This window comes from Cervus elaphus, chromosome 20 (assembly GCF_910594005.1).
Source record: "Cervus elaphus chromosome 20, mCerEla1.1, whole genome shotgun sequence".
Lineage (NCBI taxonomy): Eukaryota > Metazoa > Chordata > Mammalia > Artiodactyla > Cervidae > Cervus > Cervus elaphus.
In genome coordinates, this window is record NC_057834.1 from 131,984,953 (window position 1) to 132,003,767 (window position 18,815).

At 48.2% G+C, this 18,815-nt stretch overlaps 1 protein-coding gene across 2 annotated transcripts in view; it reads left to right on the plus strand.

Moving 5' to 3' along the window:
• Window positions 1-18,815, plus strand: part of CSMD2 (CUB and Sushi multiple domains 2) — a 684,323-nt gene that overhangs the window by 413,504 nt on the left and 252,004 nt on the right. For both annotated transcript variants that reach the window (XM_043878199.1, XM_043878200.1), the window contains exon 13: window positions 3,457-3,639. In XM_043878199.1, coding sequence (XP_043734134.1) covers window positions 3,457-3,639 — 183 coding nt within the window. The remainder of the gene's footprint in view (window positions 1-3,456; window positions 3,640-18,815) is intronic.

Sequence of the window (18,815 nt, forward strand, 5' to 3'; positions counted from 1 at the left end):
TCCAGCACAGGAGGGGTCCTTCCTCTCCTCTCCCTCCCACTAAGGCCTTTCTCTTTTTCCCAACTTTATTGAGATGTAATTAACACATAACATTGTGTCAATTTGAGGTGAACAACGTGTTGATTAAATATGTGCATATATTGTGAAATGATTACTACAGGAAGGTTAGTTAATACACCCATCACGCATCACCTTACAACGTGTGTGTGTGTTGAAGACTTTTAAGATCTACTCTCTTACTAACTTACAAGAATACAACCACAGTGTCATTAGCCAGAATCACCATGCTATGCAGCACCTCCCCTGACTTACTCATCTTATGTTCGGAATTTTGTGTCTTTCACACACCTGTACCTGTTCCCCCACTCCCACACTTCCACCCCCCACCCACAACCACCATTCTGCTCTGTTTCTGTGAGTTCATTTTTTTTCCTTTTAGATTCCACTTATAAGTGAGATCATCTGGCATTTGTCTTTCTCTGACTTATTTCACTTAGCTTAACGCCCACAGGGTTCATCCACATCACAAATGGCAGAATTTCCTTCTTTGTGGCTAAAAATATCCCAGTGTACATGTATGCCACATTTTCTTTATCTGTTCATCCATCAGGGGACATGTAGGTTGTTTCTAGGTCTCGGCTGTTTCGAATATTACTGCAATGAATCCCAGTTGTTCTTTTTACCTGTTGGCTCCCGCACAGACTTCAGGCCTCAGCTTAGACATCACCTCCTCCAAGAAGTCTTCCCTGATGCCTGGGCTGAGACTGGGCTGAGACAAGAGAGATATGGGGGCACCCAAAAACTCAGCAATAAATAATATTGGATTGGCCAAAAATTCATGTAGGTTTTTCCATAACCTCTGATGGAAAAGCCCAAATAAATTTTTGGCCAGCCCAATATTTTAATGTTCTGATTTTTAAAAACCAAGATGAATGCAAAATATCCAACATTTTTAAAAAAATCTCAGTAGTGACTCTGATGCCCAAGACTAGGATGAGGCAAGCAAGGTGAGTCATCAAGTGCTGAGTCAGATCTGGTCTTTTTCTTAAGTTCTAGTGTCTTTCTTCCTGTTGGATTTGATTGACCGGCATCAGTTTTGATTTTCTAAAAAACAAGACATTGCACTAAGGCTGAGTTTCTGGTGCTCCCTAAACTTTTGCGCCCAAGGTTAGTGCCTCACTACCCACACTCCCTCTCCAGCCCCACCTTCCAAGTGTGGGTTGTGAGCACCTTGCGTCGTGAACACTAGCTTCCTGGCCTAGACTGTTTAGTCTTTGAGAGCAGAGCCCACGTCCAGGTCTCAAGTGTCTGGCACAGAGACTGGCACGTCGTAGGTGCTCATTCTGTGCTTCTGGTCATCCTGACAGCAGGAGGAATGGAATGGGTGTGGACAGGGCCAGGCCTTCCCAGTGGAGAGAGCAGAGTGACTGCCTTCCTCCCCCTCAGGATGCTGCTGCTCTCAAGCCGGTCACACCCCCGGACTAGCGGATGCAGTCTGGGGCGCAGGCCCGTAGACCCACATTTACCTCTTCTGCAGCATCCCTGGGCCTCCCCAGGACACCTTACAGCTGGGTCCCCTCCCAGACAGTGAGTTGCAGCTCTGCCTTCACACGTGGGTGTGACACAGCTCTGTCACACGTGTGTGACTTCTGCAGCTCTCAGCCGGCCTGCAGTGGAAGTCTTCGCCAAGGCCCCGTGTCCCTAAGAGAGCATGCTTGGGGACACCGCAGGAAGGAGGGGGCCTTGCCGCTCGCTTCTCCAGGCTGACTCGTCTCAGGGCCTCTGCTTCCGTTTCTTCAGGTCTCCTGGGGCTCCGGGACCTGGAGCAGAGGGGCCACCTTCCCGGGAGCGCCTCCCTGGCTGCCCTCCCCCGGCCCCGGTAGGAGAAGAGCTGGCTTCAGAGGGGGGTTGACTTCTGCTTTCAGGCGTGCGTAGAGCGAGCCATCAGGGGCATGCCTGAGAGGAGAGGAGGATGAGCTGACCCGCACTGGAGTCCTCAGGCCTCCTTCCTGGCCACACAGACCCTCTTTTCCCCGAAACCAAGGACAGCAAGAGCTGTTTGACTTAGATCTCTCTCTCACACACAGACACACAATGACTTTCTCTCTCTCACACACACTGCCCCTCTGTCTTTCTCATACACACACACTCTGACTCTAACACACACACACTCTCTCTCTCACACACACACACACACTCACGCAATCCCAGCCAAAGAACACCTCGTTCTGCCTGCTCTCAGCAGTGGGCTGGAGGCCCTGGCTTGGGGGAGGAGGACCACGAAGGTGACAGTACTCACCGTCACTGTCCAGATAAGGCAGCAGCGCCTGGGGCTCGCCTGACCCGAACCCAGGACCCAGCAGCTGTGGTGAGAGAGTTCTTTGCAGAATCACCCCTGCCAGGGCCACGCACAGCAACTTTGGGGACCGTGGCCCCGACAGCCCATAACGGCGCCCACGGAAAAGGCAGGGTCGCTTTGGCCTGACAGTCCTGGGAAGGTGTCCAAAAACTCCCACCACTCCAGCCCCCTGAATCACAGGACTCCTGCTGTCCTCACCTCACCATCTGTCACTTCATTCATGACTCGGAGTCCTTCCTGCAGGGCGCCTTCCTCCCGGGGATCCGAGTTCCTCCTCCCAACCCCCTCCCCTCCTCCGCTCCTGCTCCTCATCTCTCACATCACCAAACTCGTAGAAGTGCGGGGGCAACTCTGGAGGAAACTCCAGGGCCGTGGCCAGGACAGAGGACTTCCCCGGAGTGTCTCAGTCCTGTCTGACTCTCCCACCAGGCCGTCCACCCGCCACGCCCCTGAGTCTAGACCTCCAGAGCTGTCTGGGGGTTCCCACCCACTCGCTGTGTGACTCACCACTGTTGGATCCCATGAACTTTAAAAGCATACTTAATGAGTCCTTTGTTTTTCATTTTACCTTGCTCCCATCTCAAGCAGAATTAAAAATACATCTTCGTGAAAGTGCTTCCAGGTCAGAAGGCAGTGGATATTGATTCTCACATCATCTCTGGGTGGGGAAAGGCAGGCAGCAAAGGCAGCCTCCCTCCCATCTTGTTCTTACTTCCACTGCTCAGGAAGGGACTGAGCCTGAAATCTACCAGGGAACAGGCATAATCTGAATGCAGAGTCTGGTCAGTGAAGAAGGCTCCAAACCCTGTGAACCTGTGAATTCCTAGGACGGGTATCTCGCAGAGAACCTAGACCCACCTTCCCTGAATGGAAACAGCTGAGCACCTGGAGTGTTCCTTATGGGTGCGGAGTCCCAGAGCCGGAGGGCCCGTTCCTCCCAGGACGCTGTTTTAAACAGGACCTTGCAGGGCTTCTCATCAAAAGCCCACGGGGTCTGTCCGAGCCCAGCCCTCCTGGCAGAGGTGCAGCGTGGCGCCCCGGCTTCGGGCGGTGTGGAGTCACCACATGTGTCTGTTTTCTCCTCTCCTCTCTTGCAGAGATCGAGCAGGGCAGCTGTGGAGATCCCGGCGTACCTGCCTACGGCCGGCGGGAAGGCTCCCGGTTCCGCCACGGGGACACCCTCCAGTTTGAGTGCCAGCCTGCCTTTGAGCTGGTGGGGCAGAAGGCAATCACGTGCCAAAAGAATAACCAGTGGTCGGCTAAGAAGCCAGGCTGCGTGTGTAAGTGAGCGGGGAGGGGGGCCGCTTCTACTGAGCAGCTGGGGACCCCTGTCCTAGCTTATCTGGGGGCCCCATCCTTGGGAAACTTGTAGGGTCGTAACCACAGTTTCACTCTGGTTGGTTTCTTCTCTTTCTTGAAACGTCTCTGGCTGAGTCCTCATTTCTGGCAGTGACGTGGACGGTGTAGCACTGAGCGTGCCTGCTCTTGACACTTGGGGCTCCTTCGACACCGCCTTCCTCTCCTGGTGACCCTCGCAAGCACTGTCAAATGCAGACGTTCCTCCTCACCCTTCTAGTTGTTGGTGAGGCCACACAGTCGAGCCAGGGTGGGAGGTGCTGGCAAAGCTCGTAAGACTCTAGATGCTCTGCCAGCCTGGGGGTACTGCGGGATACCATGGCCATGCCGGGACACACAGGTTTCATCCAATTGCTTCCTCTTGCATCAGATGTAGGGAGGGGTTGGGATCCAGCTGTCTTTGAATTGTTGATCTTTGGGAGAAAGGGTTGGAGTTGAGTGCTCTGTTCTCTGGGGACAACAAGGATTCTTTCCTTCCCTCCTCTGGGATGGTCTGACTTTGCTTTCCGGCGCAAATAATACTTTAAATAAGTCCTGGCTCCCAGGGAAATCAGCTAGCGTGAAGGGGCAGTGTGTAAAGGAGCAGGCTTGGTCTTTGTTCAGACATCAAAGGTTCCCCCTCTCTGGGCTATCATCTCTTTTTCTCCCAACGCTCACCCCCGCCACCCTCCATCTCTTACAATCTGCTTTCCCCGGGGAAGGGCCGACAGCCCGACTTCTCTTTTCCCTTCTCAGTGGGTTTCTCAGGTGCTGCCTCGTAGAGAATGTTGGCCCCTCGCGGCGGGGAGAGGAGTAACCTGGGAGACTGTAAGGAATATCTGTGATGATGGAGAGTTTGGCTCGGGAGTGGCTGAGCCGGGTCATACCACAGTGACTACTTCTCGAACAACCAAAATATCACTTTGTGTAGTTGGCAAAGCATTTTTGATGATTTGTGAGTTTTATGTAAAGATTCTTGCAGAGGTTTTTAAAGATCAAATTGGTCTTAGATGCACATTAAGCAAATCAAATTATCGAAAAATATATTGGCGTGAAATCAGTCACGGCTCTCTGGCCTGATGTGGTTAGAACATAGTGCCTGAGAACATGCACCCTTGGGAGCTGGGGGTGGGGGGCGGGGGGCGGGGGAGGTTAGCAGGGAGCAGGGCTGGGCAGGTTCAGAGATGAGCCTAGGGCGGAATGGGCATGTTGAGTGGAGCCCTGCAGAGCAGGTCAGAGTCAGGACCTCAGAAGGCAAAGGTCTGGACTGCAGGAGTCCCAAGTAGCATGGGGGCTCCATCTCTGAAATCCATCTGGGTGAAACAAGGCAGGGAGAACTGGAAAGGGTCAGACGTCTCGCGCAGAGAGCTGGCAGGAGTGAAGTGTGCCTCAGAGCCAGCCGGTGACTTAGAACCAAGATAAAGCTCCCTGCTCCACAAACTGAGAAATGCAGGTAGCGGAATGCTGCCTCCGGGAGGCAGGGGGGTGGGGGGGTGCCTGTCACTCAAGCCCTCCAGGAATTTATTTGACCCTTTGGCTCTTAGAAGTAGTTTCAGGAAATCTCTCTGAAAACTTCAGTCAGTGCTGCTCAGCAGGCCCTCTGCTTCCAGGAGGAAAGCTGACAGGATGTTGAGCACTGCTTACAATCAGCTGAGAAGAAGCAGAGGGCAGAGGAGTCCTGGCGGGTACCGGGGCGGTGCTCTCTGTGGTTTAAAACAAGGAGGAGAAGCCTGAGGCTTATTGATGAGAACCGGGAAGCAGGCACTCTGGGGGTGGGGGAGGGGGGGAGGATGGCACTTCTTCCAGATGATTTTGAGAGATGGGGGTGATATCCCCAAGGTACTGCCATCACTAAGGTATTTCTGATCGTGTCGGTGTAACAGACATGGCTGGAGTCTCAGGGATGCTGGCTCCGGTGGAGGAGGCCCGAGAGGACATGCTGGCCCCAGGCTTTTGCACCATGAGCAAGGTCACAAGTGGGTGCCATCTGTCAGCTCCCTCTCTACTGAGTCCCCAGCCCCTAATCTGATGCATCCCTGGGTTTCAGGCTTTGCCTTCCGGGAAATTCCGGTCTAACTCATGGTGAAAGATGGTACTAAGAAGATCTGGGTGCGCTGAGAGAATTAGGGATTCAGCATCTGGAGACCTGTGTCTTAGTCTCGGCTCAGTTTCCTGGCTCCGGCCAGGGCAGCTTCTCTCTGAAGTTTGCTTTGCTGATCTATCTGATGGGGTTGCACTCCCCAATTCTAAGCCTCTGTGATCATATTTACAGAAAAAGACAACTATGACACGGACAGTCCTCACATTTTCCATCATGAACACTTGAAAACCACTTTCTAAAGTGGGTCATTTATACAGAGCTCATTCTTCGAGGGATAAAGTTAAAATGTGGCATTCTTCTCCTGACCCCAGATCAAATATTTATTATAGTGTGTGATCCTATAATAGATGTGTGATCCTATAATAGTGTGTGATCCGTAGAAAAAAAGGACAATATCTGTAAGCATTTATAACAATATAGAATAGTCCAGCCAGTCTCTGTGTTTTATAATATGGTCATAAATGTACATAAAAAAGCACCTCTAGCAAATGTCAGCTTAAGTGCCCTAAGTTTCAACATTAGTCATGATAAATATTAACACAATATTTAGCAAACAATGTCGTTCTTTCCTTCTGAGGGTGTAGAAGAGGACTTGAAGTTGGGGGGTGTTTTGAAGGCCCAGATTTCTTTGAACATTTGTCCAGAGAAGTGCACAGCAGTGCATTGTTCTTCTCTTGAAACATTTTCTTCAAAACAGTTCCTTACTCTGGAATGGCCCTGCCGAGACGACACAAGTACACTCTTGCCTTCATGTTCCAAAACATTTTCTGTAGCAAGCAGGGACTTCGGAATCATTTTGTTGGCTTGTGAGCTGTCTTCACAGTAGTAGATGTTCAGTAGATGGTCTTTTTTTTTCATCTCGATTTTAAAGAAGATGATGTTCCTCACCGTGAGAAGCATTCTGAAAGAAAGGATAAAACCGGCATCTTTTCTCTTCCTCTCTCCTCCTCGTTGGCTGATTCACATCTCCAGGGATCGCTGCTCCAACGCAGGTGGCAGCAATGGCACTTCCCATCCATTCAGCGGTATTCATACTGCGTGTCTACCCTGTGCCAGGCTCTACCTGGAGAACTGGTGCTCAACCCGGGGTCCTGGGGAGAAAGCGCCCCCCAGGTTTCAAACACCCTTCACCTTCCCAGAAACTCTGCCTGTTTCACTGGCTTCCTTACAAAAGCACCATATGGGAGCCTCTCCCATATAACCCTGTCCCCTTCTTTCTCCACAATAAGAGATACAATAGAAGGAAGATACAAATAACCGATGGTGGTTTGCACAACACTTGATGCTTTGTTGACAGGCTAGCAGAACACTTCACACTTCATAAGGAAGCCAGGAAACCAATTATCAGTCCATTAGCAGCCACTTGCAGAAGAAGTTTCAAAACAGCCTTCACCAGAGAAATGCCAAGACCTCGAAGATGCCAGCTTCCCTTGGCCATTTTGTAAATCACCAAGAGAAGGCGTGAATCCTAATTGCTCGGTCCCTACTGTATATGGCATAGGTGTGAAATGAGAATACACAGGATGCATACAGTGTGAGTTACAAATCAGCAAGCGGTCCTTGAGAGACCAGGGAAGGGAGACGTCGGTCCTCAGGGGCTCAGGGAAAGTGTCACAGAGGATACGGGCTGGAGGGTTGGGAGGTAAAGGAGGGTGCTCCATGCAGGGATGCTGCAGGATATGGTCCTCTTATAGCACCCTCCCGACCTTTCCCCGCTGAATTACGCCCCTCAACCACTCCCTGTCCACGCTCTGGACACACACACACACACACACACACACACACTCAGATTTCTTTCTGGTCAGAGGAATGGACTGAGTCCTCGGGTCACTGGGATTCTCAACCTCAGCACTGCTGACCTTTGGGGCCAGATAATTCTTTTGTGGGAGGTGGTCTTGTGCATTTTAGGATGTTTTAGCTGCATCCCTCCTGTCCCACTAGAAGCCAGAAGCACACACCGCCGCCGCACCCCCCACCCTTCCCGCCCACTACTAGCTGTGACAATCAAATACGTCTCCAGACGTTGCCTGTATCCTCAGGGGGAAAAAGTCACCCAGGATGGAGAACTACCAGTATAGGATAAGCTGGTCTTGTCAGATTCTAAATACGATGAAATCTGTGTATTTGCGTTTTAAGTTAGGTCGTGATTAGAAACTATAGAATAGTGACAGTGAGGAAGCATGGGGTAAAGGAAGATGCCAGTGTGTCTTACATGTTTTGTCATTGGGAAGATAGGACTCTTCCCTACAGCATCATGGAATATTTATTCTCTTATTTTACAGATGATAGCAAAGTTCAACTAGGCTCAGAGGTTATAGAACCTTAGATGATGGGTTGGAATTTGAACTGTTAACTGACAGTTGGCTTCTGTTCCAAATGTACACTCTCTCTATTGCCCCAGATTTCCAGAATTCAAGAGGTCAGTAAGGACATCGAGAGCTTAGGACGACAACATTAGTCCAGACTGAGAAACAAACTGTGGTCTGAGCTACTCCCACGAAGTAACAGGAATTGACAAGAATGAAACAAATTCACGAGGACTAGATCCATGACCCTTGTTGGGACTACACTGGTATTTGCGCTTGTTATTCAGTCACCAAGTGGTGTCCGACTCCTCGTGACCCCATGGACTGTAGCTGGACAGGCTTCCCTGTCCCTTACCGTTTCCCAGAGTTTGCCCGAGTTCATGTCCATTGAGTCAATGACACCATCCAATCGTCTCATCCTCTGTCACCCTCTTCTCCTCCTGCCCTTGATCTTTCCCAGCATCAGGGCCTTTTCCAATGACTCAGCTGTTCGCATCAGGTGGCCAAAGTATTAGAGCTTCAGCATCAGTCCTTCCAAAGAGTATTCAGGTTGCAATATACCTTTGTTGAAGGCATTTTTTTCATCTTTACTTTTTCTCATTCCTTCTACTTACCATCCATTTATGCATCCATTTTGATGTATTGAGCACCTACTGTGTACCAAGTCAGCTGCATGAGTAGTTGTGGCTAATCCTGGTAAAATTCTAAACTGGGGGACCTCTAGGGATGATCCTGCTCAGACTGAGGGGGAGAGATCTTAGTGCCATGTCCATACAATGTACTGTAACTCTTTCAAGGAGTATCTGGAGCCCAAGGACCTCTACTCAGCACAGGCTTTTGGTATACTCTAGTATTTTAGAAGTTTAAATTAATAAGATATTCCTAATTTCACTTCCTTCAACCAAAGCCAATTTCAAATTTGTCCATTCCTTTCTGATTCTTACCTATGCACACACATATTTCATATGGTTTTAATCAAAGTGAACATACCATCTTGCATTCTGTCTTTTGAAGTTCGTGGTTTTAATCAAAGTGAACATATCATCTTGCATTCTGTCTTTTGAATTTCATATTATATTGCATATCTTGTCATGTTACCAGATGTCTTTTGTACTTTACCAGTGTTAAAATCTATGGAATATTCTGTCTAGCGAGTGGACCATGACGTAGCCAGTTATCCTCTGGGGGAAATGCAATATAGCTCAATTATTTTTATATAAGCTTTTAACATCCTCAAGCCTGCATGCTCATGTGTGCTCAGTCATGTCTGACTCTGTGATCTCATGGACTATAACCCACCAGGCTTCTCTGTCATGGAATTTTCCAGGCAAGAGCACAGGAGTGAGTTGCCATTCATTCTCCAGGGGATCTTCCTGATCCAGAGATCGGCGAACCTGCATCTTTTGCATCTCCTGCATTAGCAGGCAGATTCTTTACCAGCTGAGCCACCCGGAACCCCATCCTCAAGCATATGACTTTTTTATATCTTTTCTTGAATTTTGTCCTTGAGGTAAATTTCCAGAAATGAGGTTGTTGGGCCAGAGTAGGAACATTTAAAAATACTTGTATCATTCCCCCAAAATGTTCTGCCAGGTCATAATGTCAGTAACAAAATCTTGAAGGTTAAGACCAAGATTCATATAACACATGTCCTTCCCATCCAGAAATATGGCATAGATTTCTGTGTTCATCTGCTTCCATTTTTCTAAATATTAACAACTTTATCATTTTCTTCATATAGGTCACATGTATCTCTTGTAACCTTTACCAGCACCACCAAACCTCAAGTATTTGTGTGGCCTTTTAAAAATTGCTAATTTAATAGGTATAAATTGCATGCATCACTCCAGCACACCCTTGTCAACTTCCATGAAGTGCCAAATGTTATGATAAGTGCTGCGAATCTAGAGATGAATTGGGCACAGCCCTTGACCTCAAAGAGCTCACTTTCACATGAAGATAGACATAATTATGTAAATTAAAGTGGGCTCTTGTGGTTCAAAGTTTACTTTTTCGTCTAGAAAGGATTGGTGAATCAGATGCGTTCAGAAACTGCCCCATGCAGGTTCATCTTTTATTTGACACACATTCATTGAGGTCCAGAGATGTGGCAGGCATCACAGGAGGTGTGTAACAGGGGAGCAACAACCCCTCTGTTCATAGAGCGTGGACTTTCATCAATGCTGTTAGAACAGTTGGGCCTCGAAGATGGGAGGACGGAGTGGGGGCCCTGCTGGGAAGAAAGCTGCTCTAATGGCAGTGCTGGGTTCTGAGAGAAGCCAGGGGGTCTGGGGCTCTGCAAAAGGAGGATGTTCATTGGATTCATTGACACACATATGCTCAAGTGTGCACACACACATGCACTGTCTCTAAGTACTTGGTGTGTAGTGGTTCCAAAAGGGGTTGACTGCTCCCAAAGTGAGTGAGTGAAAGAAGGGAGGTAGGGTCCATGGGAGTAGGATCTAGAGAGAGACTGCTGGGTATGCATGGCTGGAAGCGTGTCCCTGTTGGAGCAAGATGTGTCAGGATTTCCATTACAGGACTCTGGTCCTGGCCTTTCTCCAGCTGGCCGGGGTCCAGCCCTGCCCCCAGGGACTTGGGGCATTTGCTATTTGCAACCCCTGGGTAACAACTGTCTGTCCTGACATGTGGCTATGAGAGTGTCGTGTTGGAGTTTTCCTTTTCAATTTGAAGGCTCTTTCTATTTGATATACATATTTTCCCCAATCTCCAGCTTTCTTTTTTCTGTTTTGCTAGTTTGCATTGTACAGTTGTTTTACATATTTATGCAGACAAATCTCTCCATATTTGTGATTTCTTTTCAAAGCTGACAAAGTTATCATTCTGCCACCGATCTGAAAAAACAGTCTGTTCTATTTTTGGTTATTTGTCAGTAATTTGATTTTTTTAAAATATAATTTGTTAATCCATCTGGAGTTTATTTAGATGAATGTATGATATTGTCCAAACTATTACACAGTTTTCCAACACACAATTTATTAAGTAATTCATTTCCCTTTTGATTTGAGGCAAATGAATTATCCTATCACATTCTGAATCCTCGGATGTAGTTAAGTCTGTTTCTTGACTCACCGCTTTGTTCTGCTGCTCATTCCTATCTTAGCACTGGTATTGAATAATTTTAATTGTTGTTTTATAATATGTTCTAATATCTGGCAGAGCTGGAAACTACTCCTTCCTCCGTTAATTATTTTCTCTTTCAGAATATTCATTGTTATTCTCATCTGTTTGCTGTTCAAGATTAATTTTAGAATCATTTTGTCATAGTAAAAAAAATCCTATTGGGATTTTGTATGTGCGCTCCTATTAAACTATAAATTAACTTCAGGAAAATAGGCATTTTTATACTACACAGCCTTCCCATCCTGAAACACGATGTGTCACTCTTTTGTTCATCTACTTTCATTTTTCTAAATATAACAGCTTTGTGGTTTTCTTCTTCATATAGGTCACATACTTCACTTGCTAGCTGTATTTTTAAACAGGCAGCTGCTTTTTCACTCCCCTCCCACCTCGACCGCAGTGCCCTGTTCACACGTGAGGCATGTCCAGTTTTCCTTCTTCGTGGCTGAATCCTTGCATCCCCCATAAATATTTAACCCCAAGTTTTCCAGGACAAGTGCAGTTTCAAGCATCCTTTCCTTCATCCCAGAAAATATGATCACAATAACTAGAGTCCTTGGAAACTGCCTCTTTCAAATGTTCAGAGAGAACTGGGATGAGCTGGGGTTTGAAAGCGTCAGCCTCAGTATGACAGATAATATTCCTGGTAATTGCTTGTGATCAGGTAGCGGCCATGATAAGGGCGGTGTGAGCTCCCTCTGCTGATAGAACGTTCTCCTTATTTCTCTGGGCTTCCATAAAGGTCCCATGATCCCACATGTGTCCCTGGGAGAGAAGCAGAGAACCTGGAGATGGCGTTGGTCCAACTTTGTCAATTTCAGGTCAATTCCTAGAAGTTGAACAGGATGGTTTCAGGCCTCCTTCCTCTGTTGCCCGGTCCCCCAGCACATGGGCACTGAAGACGTGTGCTAGTGTGTGGTGGAGCTTGGGGTGCCTGCTCTATAGACGGTCTGCAGTAACTCAAAGGGTTCGTTTTCCAGAGCAGAAAGTCCTGGCAGTGACGGGAGGTGGGAACTGTCTGTATCTGCTCCTGCAGTGGGGAATAGGCACTACAGTCGGGGCTGTGAAGCCTGCTGGGGCCACAAGGGCGGCCTGGGAAGAAGAACCTGGAGTTGAGGGAGACTGGGGCTGAGAGAACTGACCCTGGATGAACAGATGGCTCATGAAGAGGCCTGCCAGTATTTGCAATCAGAATATCCAAGGAAGTAGCTTCAACACTTGTCTCACCAGGCTAGAGTGGGTCCTACATTGCTTGTTACCATTGTTCTTAAATAGGCAGATACTTGATGGGGGAAGGTGGCCTCTGGTCCTCACCAGGGGAAGATCGTCTACCCGGGCAGGCCATCCCAGCCACGACAAGAGGCTGCCTTTTCATTAAGAGCTTCTCTCACAGCAGGGACTGGAGAGGAAACCAAGAATCAGGAAAGCAGCCCAGTCCCTGGACTGGGGCATACATGGTGGGGCAGAGATGGCAGGTGGGGAGGGTCCGGAAACTCTGTGCGCCTGTGGGTGTGCCAGGCTCCTCACAAGCCCACAAGTGCTGACTCTGGGGAGCCATACTCATGTTACCCCACTGGTTTGAGGGGATGGGACTTCCTGTGACTGTCGGCCTTGGCTGGGCTTGGCTCAGGATCTGGCTATAAGAACTGAGCCTGTAGAACCAAGGTATTCAGTGTACTGGAGGGTTGGGGTGGAGGGTCTCATCCGGCAAAGACTAGATGGGCAAGGATGGCTCTCAAAGGAGGCTCCCAGCACATCCAAGGAAGTAGAGTCTGCACTTTTCCTACCAGGCTACTGTGGGTCACAAACATCACTTGTTACCTTTATTTTTAAATTGATACTTTATGGGGGAAGGAAGTATCTCTGGTGGCCCTGCCCGATATAAAATGAACCCCAACCCAGCTAATTATTAGAATCACTCATAGACATTTAAAAATAGAGAATCTTGGTCTCATCCCCAGAAATCTTGATTCAGCAGGTTTGGGATGGGAGCCAGGAACTATTGTTCTAAAATCTTCCTAGATAATCTGTATCAGATTAGTGAACCCCACTAATAAGGAATACCCACTCTGTGCCAGTTGCTTGCAGGAGTGTTTGGGGTTGTTCCTGAGGGGCTTGTTCCCCTGATAGGATGGCAGCCTCTTGGGGCATGGGTTTAGAATTTATGTGGTCATATGTTGTGGTCATACGTTGCTATGAGGCTGGCATAATGTGGGTGGTTATGATGGTGGTGGCCTTCTGGGGTTTGAGCAATGTTGACCTCCATGTTGGGATCCTGGTGGGGAATGGGATGCAAAGTTCAGTATTGTGACATCACAACTCAGTGTTGCGATCACCTGCCTTTCATTTCTCTGAATGCAGCAGATGTGGAGGGGAGTCCTGCTCCACAGCTGACATGGTGCTGCTCGGCCCTGGGACAGGGATGGGAATAATTCTCATGTGGTCCTTGTCCTCCAACAACTCATGATCTAGTGAGTGTGATAAGCACATTCTTTTATGACAAAGCAATCCTTGAATTACTGCGATTTAGAGATGTGGCCACAAAGTGCTGCCAGTACATAAGGAAGAAAAATTCATTCCAATTGGAAGATTCTCAGATTTCTTGGAGCATCGTGGGCAGAATTTCAGCCCAGTGAAACCCAGGAATCTATCCAGAACCAAGCTGCAGAAACAGCTTAGAACAAGGCCCAGACCAAAGGCCATATTCCTACACCTAAGAGTCCTGGTCCGAGGTATCTGGGCACCACAGTCACCTGGGTGGACTGGGGTCTGGAAAAACTGACTAAACTTTAGGGGTCTTATCCTGCATTGTGACCTCTCCTTGAGGGTTGGGGCCGGGGAAATGGATATGTGCTTTTCTCACTTTAGCTTTCAGCTTTGGGATCAGAGCAAACAGGTTCTTTACCCTTTATAAAATTTTTGAATTTCTGTGTACACCAAGTGCATTCCCCATGCACCAGCCCAGACCGTGCCTTTTCCACAGCGCTCTGTGATGTCTGCTCAGAGAGCTATGGGAGAGACCCAGAACCTCTCTAAACAGGGTCTGTTTTCACAGCTGCTGATTCAGGGGCTGGGGCTTGAAGCTCTCCCAATACCCTCCCCCATCTGTGAGCCTCTAGACAAACTTGTCATCTCACTTGGAAGTACATCCCCATCAAGCTCTAGGTGTTGTGGGTGTTCTTGGGCTCTGAGGTTCCTGGGGAAGACACTGCTCACCTTTTGTAGGGACTGGATTTCAAGGAGAACCTTGGGCTGCCCTTATTGGGGGAACAATGACCCTTCCTTTCTTCCTGTGAAGAAAGGCAATATTGGGGTCTCAGGAGACGGGCTAGGCTATAGGACTGCTCCCCTCGGCTACCTCGTTAACTCTCATCTTACTCAGGGAAACAGGTCAAGCGTGTGCCCCCACCTGCCCCGACCATGGTCTTGAAGGTAGCTCTCTCGGGCTAACTATAAACTCGCCTGTATCACTGTGGATTCCCCTGGGAGAAGATCCAAGTGTACTTCCTTATGATCCAGGGACTCCCACCGAGTGCGCCTTTCCAGTTTGCAGTGGCTGCTCTGCAGTCAGGACTGGGCTTGGAGTGGCCAGGACCGTGGGTAGCTCTAGTCTGCCTGAGGGAAGGTGCTCTGGAGAAGCTGGTGGGGCTCTCCGAGGGGGTCCCAGGAGCACCTTCTGAGCTGTTGGGAATGCAGATTATGCCCTTTCTTGAGTTCCCCTGAACTCATAGGAAGGCTTGGGTTCTGGGGCTACATCATGCCCACAGAGGTCTCACCAGCTCATAGCTGTGTCTGGCTGATGACGTTATGAGGAACAGGTGAAGTGCACCCCCACGGGGGGCACAGAGGCAGACTGAGAGCTGCCCTGTGGGGAGAAGGGTCTTCACAAGTATCCCTCGGGGATCCAGGGGGCTGGCCTGAGCATCTGTGGGGCCTCACAGCTGCGAAAGCGCTTTTGAGAAGCCTTTGCTTGGCATACGGAGAGACCAGTCATCAGGGCACCCGTGCCTCACCCCACAGGGCACAGCTCCTCGGAAACCCAGACAGAACTCTAGTCCAACAGAACCGTCAGCGCTCGACTGCTGTCAGCACCATCCAGCCCCGGGCACCTCCGTGCAGTTGATAGAACACGTCTCCTTGCCTAAGTCGGTCTTCCCAGAGAAGGTGGAACACAGAGTCTTAGTTAGCAGCCAGGCCGTCATCCCTCCACGGGAGGAGTCTGGTCAGAATCACCCACTCATCCATGGAGAAGAGGTACTGAGGATCAGAGTGCAAACTTTTTGGTCTGGAGCCTTCCTGGTTGAGGAGTGGGCTATGCTGGGGAGAGGTGGGGAGACCCCGCTCTTGCCCCTGCAGGCTGGTTGAGACTCAGAGGTACGCTGAGCAGAGGCCTTTGTGGAGATGTGGCCTCCAGCAGGAGCACTGAGACATGTCCCTTGTTTCCAATTCAGCAAAGATTAATGTATATAGTATAGTACCCAGGTGCCCAGGCTCGGGACTGCACTCCCTGTCTTCAGAAGCTTCATTGTAATGCATCTTCACAACCACAGTGTGATTTCAGAGTGGTTAGTCTAATTTTGCATGTGGAAGTAGAAAGTGAGGTACAGAAACATCCCCCCCTCCAGAACACCAGACAAACCCAAATTGGGGGGCCCAGTGACTTGATCTGACTACATATACTTTCCGAAGAATTTATGGTCTGTTTTCAGGGTAAAAGCTGAGCCCGGGGAGTGCAGAGTCAGCTCCTTCCCAGGAGTACAGGGCAGGGACTGTCCTCACACTTTGTCCCATGAAGGACCAGAGCTGTCCTGCCTGCTGGTGACAGGAGATCCCAGTCATCAGCTCAGGATGAGACCCCAGCTCAGAACCTGGCCTTGGCAGGGACCTCTGAGCAGGTCTGCTGCTGCTGCTAAGTCGCTTCAGTCATGTCCAACTCCATGCGACCCCATAGGCGGCAGCCCACCAGGCTCCACCGTCCCTGGGATTCTCCAGGCAAGAACACTGGAGTGGGTTGCCATTTCCCTCTCCAATGCATGAAAGTGAAAGGTGAAAGTGAAGCCGCTCAGTCGTGTCCGACTCTTAGCGACCCCATGGACTGCAGCCTACCAGGCTCCTCCATCCATGGGATTTTCCAGGCAAGAGTACTGGAATGGGGTGCCATTGCCTTCTCTGCTGAGCAGGTCTAAAGAGGGTCTAAGCCCAGGGTAAGCTCCAGGAGTGGTTTGAGTGGGCATTCTTCCTCAGGTGTGGCAGAAGTCAATCACGACTCAGGATAGTTTCAGGCAGCAGGGAATTCCCACAGGTTGGCCTGGTGCTAATAAGCAATCACTTTATACCAAGAACCTAGCCAGCCTCTAAGGGGCTACAGTCAGGGTCCAATCTCAGGACACAAGAATTTAGCAATTGTCAGAGCCTCCCGGTGAGTTTTGGTTTAAGATTTTGTTCCAGAAGGGGACTGGACTGTGAATGAGGAACTACTTACTCAGGATAAAAGATACTTTTGTGGAAGGAAAGTAAAAGACCACGTGTGGGGATGATCATCCAGCCATATTTGCTTGGGACTATCCCAGTTTACATCTTCTGTCCTAAGGTAATTTTTTTTTTCAATTATTTTTATTAGTTGGAGGCTAATTACTTTGAAACATTGCAGTGGGTTTTGTCATACATTGACATGAATCAGCCATGGAGTTACATGTATTCCCCATCCCGATCCCCCCTCCCACCTCCCCCCCCCCACCCGATTCCCCTGGGTCCTCCCAGTGCACCTGGCCCGAGCACCTGTCTCATGCATCCCACCTGGGCTGGTGATCTGTTTCACCATAGATAATATACATGCTGTTCTCTCGAAACATCCCACCCTCACCTTCTCCCACAGAGTCCAAAAGACTGTTCTGTACATCTGTGTCTCTTTTTCTGTTTTGCATATAGGGTTATCATTACCGTCTTTCTAAATTCCATATATATGTGTTAGTATGCTGTAATGTTCTTTATCTTTCTGGCTTACTTCACTCTGTATAATGGGCTCCAGTTTCATCCATCTCATTAGAACTGATTCAAATGAATTCTTTTTAACAGCTGAGTAATATTCCATGGTGTATATGTACCACAGCTTCCTTATCCATTCATCTGCTGATGGGCATCCAGGCTGCTTCCATGTCCTGGCCATTATAAATAGTGCTGCGATGAACATTGGGGTGCACGTGTCTCTTTCAGATCTGGTTTCCTCAGTGTGTATGCCCAAGAGTGGGATTGCTGGGTCATATGGCAGTTCTATTTCCAGTTTTTTAAGAAATCTCCACACTGTTTTCCATAGTGGCTGTACTAGTTTGCATTCCCACCAACAGTGTAAGAGGGTTCCCTTTTCTCCACACCCTCTCCAGCATTTATTGCTTGTAGACTTTTGGAAAGCAGCCATCCTGACTGGCGTGTAATGGTACCTCATTGTGGTTTTGATTTGCATTTCTCTGATAATGAGTGATGTGGAGCATCTTTTCATGTGTTTGTTAGCCATCTGTATGTCTTCTTTGGAGAAATGTCTGTTTAGTTCTTTGGCCCATTTTTTAATTGGGTCATTTATTTTTCTCGAATTGAGCTGCAGGAGTTGCTTGTATATTTTTGAGATGAATCCTTTGTCTGTTTCTTCATTTGCTATTATTTTCTCCCAATCTGAGGGCTGTCACCTTGCTTATAGTTTCCTTTGTTGTGCAAAAGCTTTTAAGTTTCATTAGGTCCCATTTGTTTATTTTTGCTTTTATTTCCAATATTCTGGGAGGTGGGTCATAGAGGATCCTGCTGTGATTCGTGTCGGAGAGTGTTTTGCCTATGTTCTCCTCTAGGAGTTTTATAGTTTCTGGTCTTACATTTAGATCTTTAATCCATTTTGAGTTTATTTTTGTGTATGGTGTTAGAAAGTGTTCTAGTTTCATTCTTTTACAAGTGGTTGACCAGTTTTCCCAGCACCACTTGTTGAAGAGGTTGTCTTTTTTCCATTGTATATCCTTGCCTCCTTTGTCAAAGATAAGGTGTCCATAGGTTTGTGGATTTATCTCTGGGCTTTCTATTCTGTTCCATTGGTCTATATTTCTGTCTTTGTGCCAGTACCATACTGTCTTGATGACTGTGGCTTTGTAGTAGAGTCTGAAGTCAGGCAGGTTGATTCCTCCAGTTCCATTCTTCTTTCTCAAGATTACTTTGGCTATTCGAGGTTTTTTGTATTTCCATACAAATTGTGAAATTATTTGGTCTAGTTCTGTGAAAAATACCATTGGTAGCTTGATAGGGATTGCATTGAATCTATAGATTGCTTTGGGTAGAATAGCCATTTTGACAATATTGATTCTTCCAATCCATGAACACGGTATGTTTCTCCATCTGTTTGTGTCCTCTTTGATTTCTTTCATCAGTGTTTTATAGTTTTCTATGTATAGGTCTTTTGTTTCTTTAGGTAGATGTACTCCCAAGTATTTTATTCTTTTTGTTGCAATGGTGAATGGTATTGTTTCCCCTAAGGTAATTTTTAAGTGGTCCCATCTTTCATTCTCAAAAGTGTCCCAGTTGGGGCATTATGTTC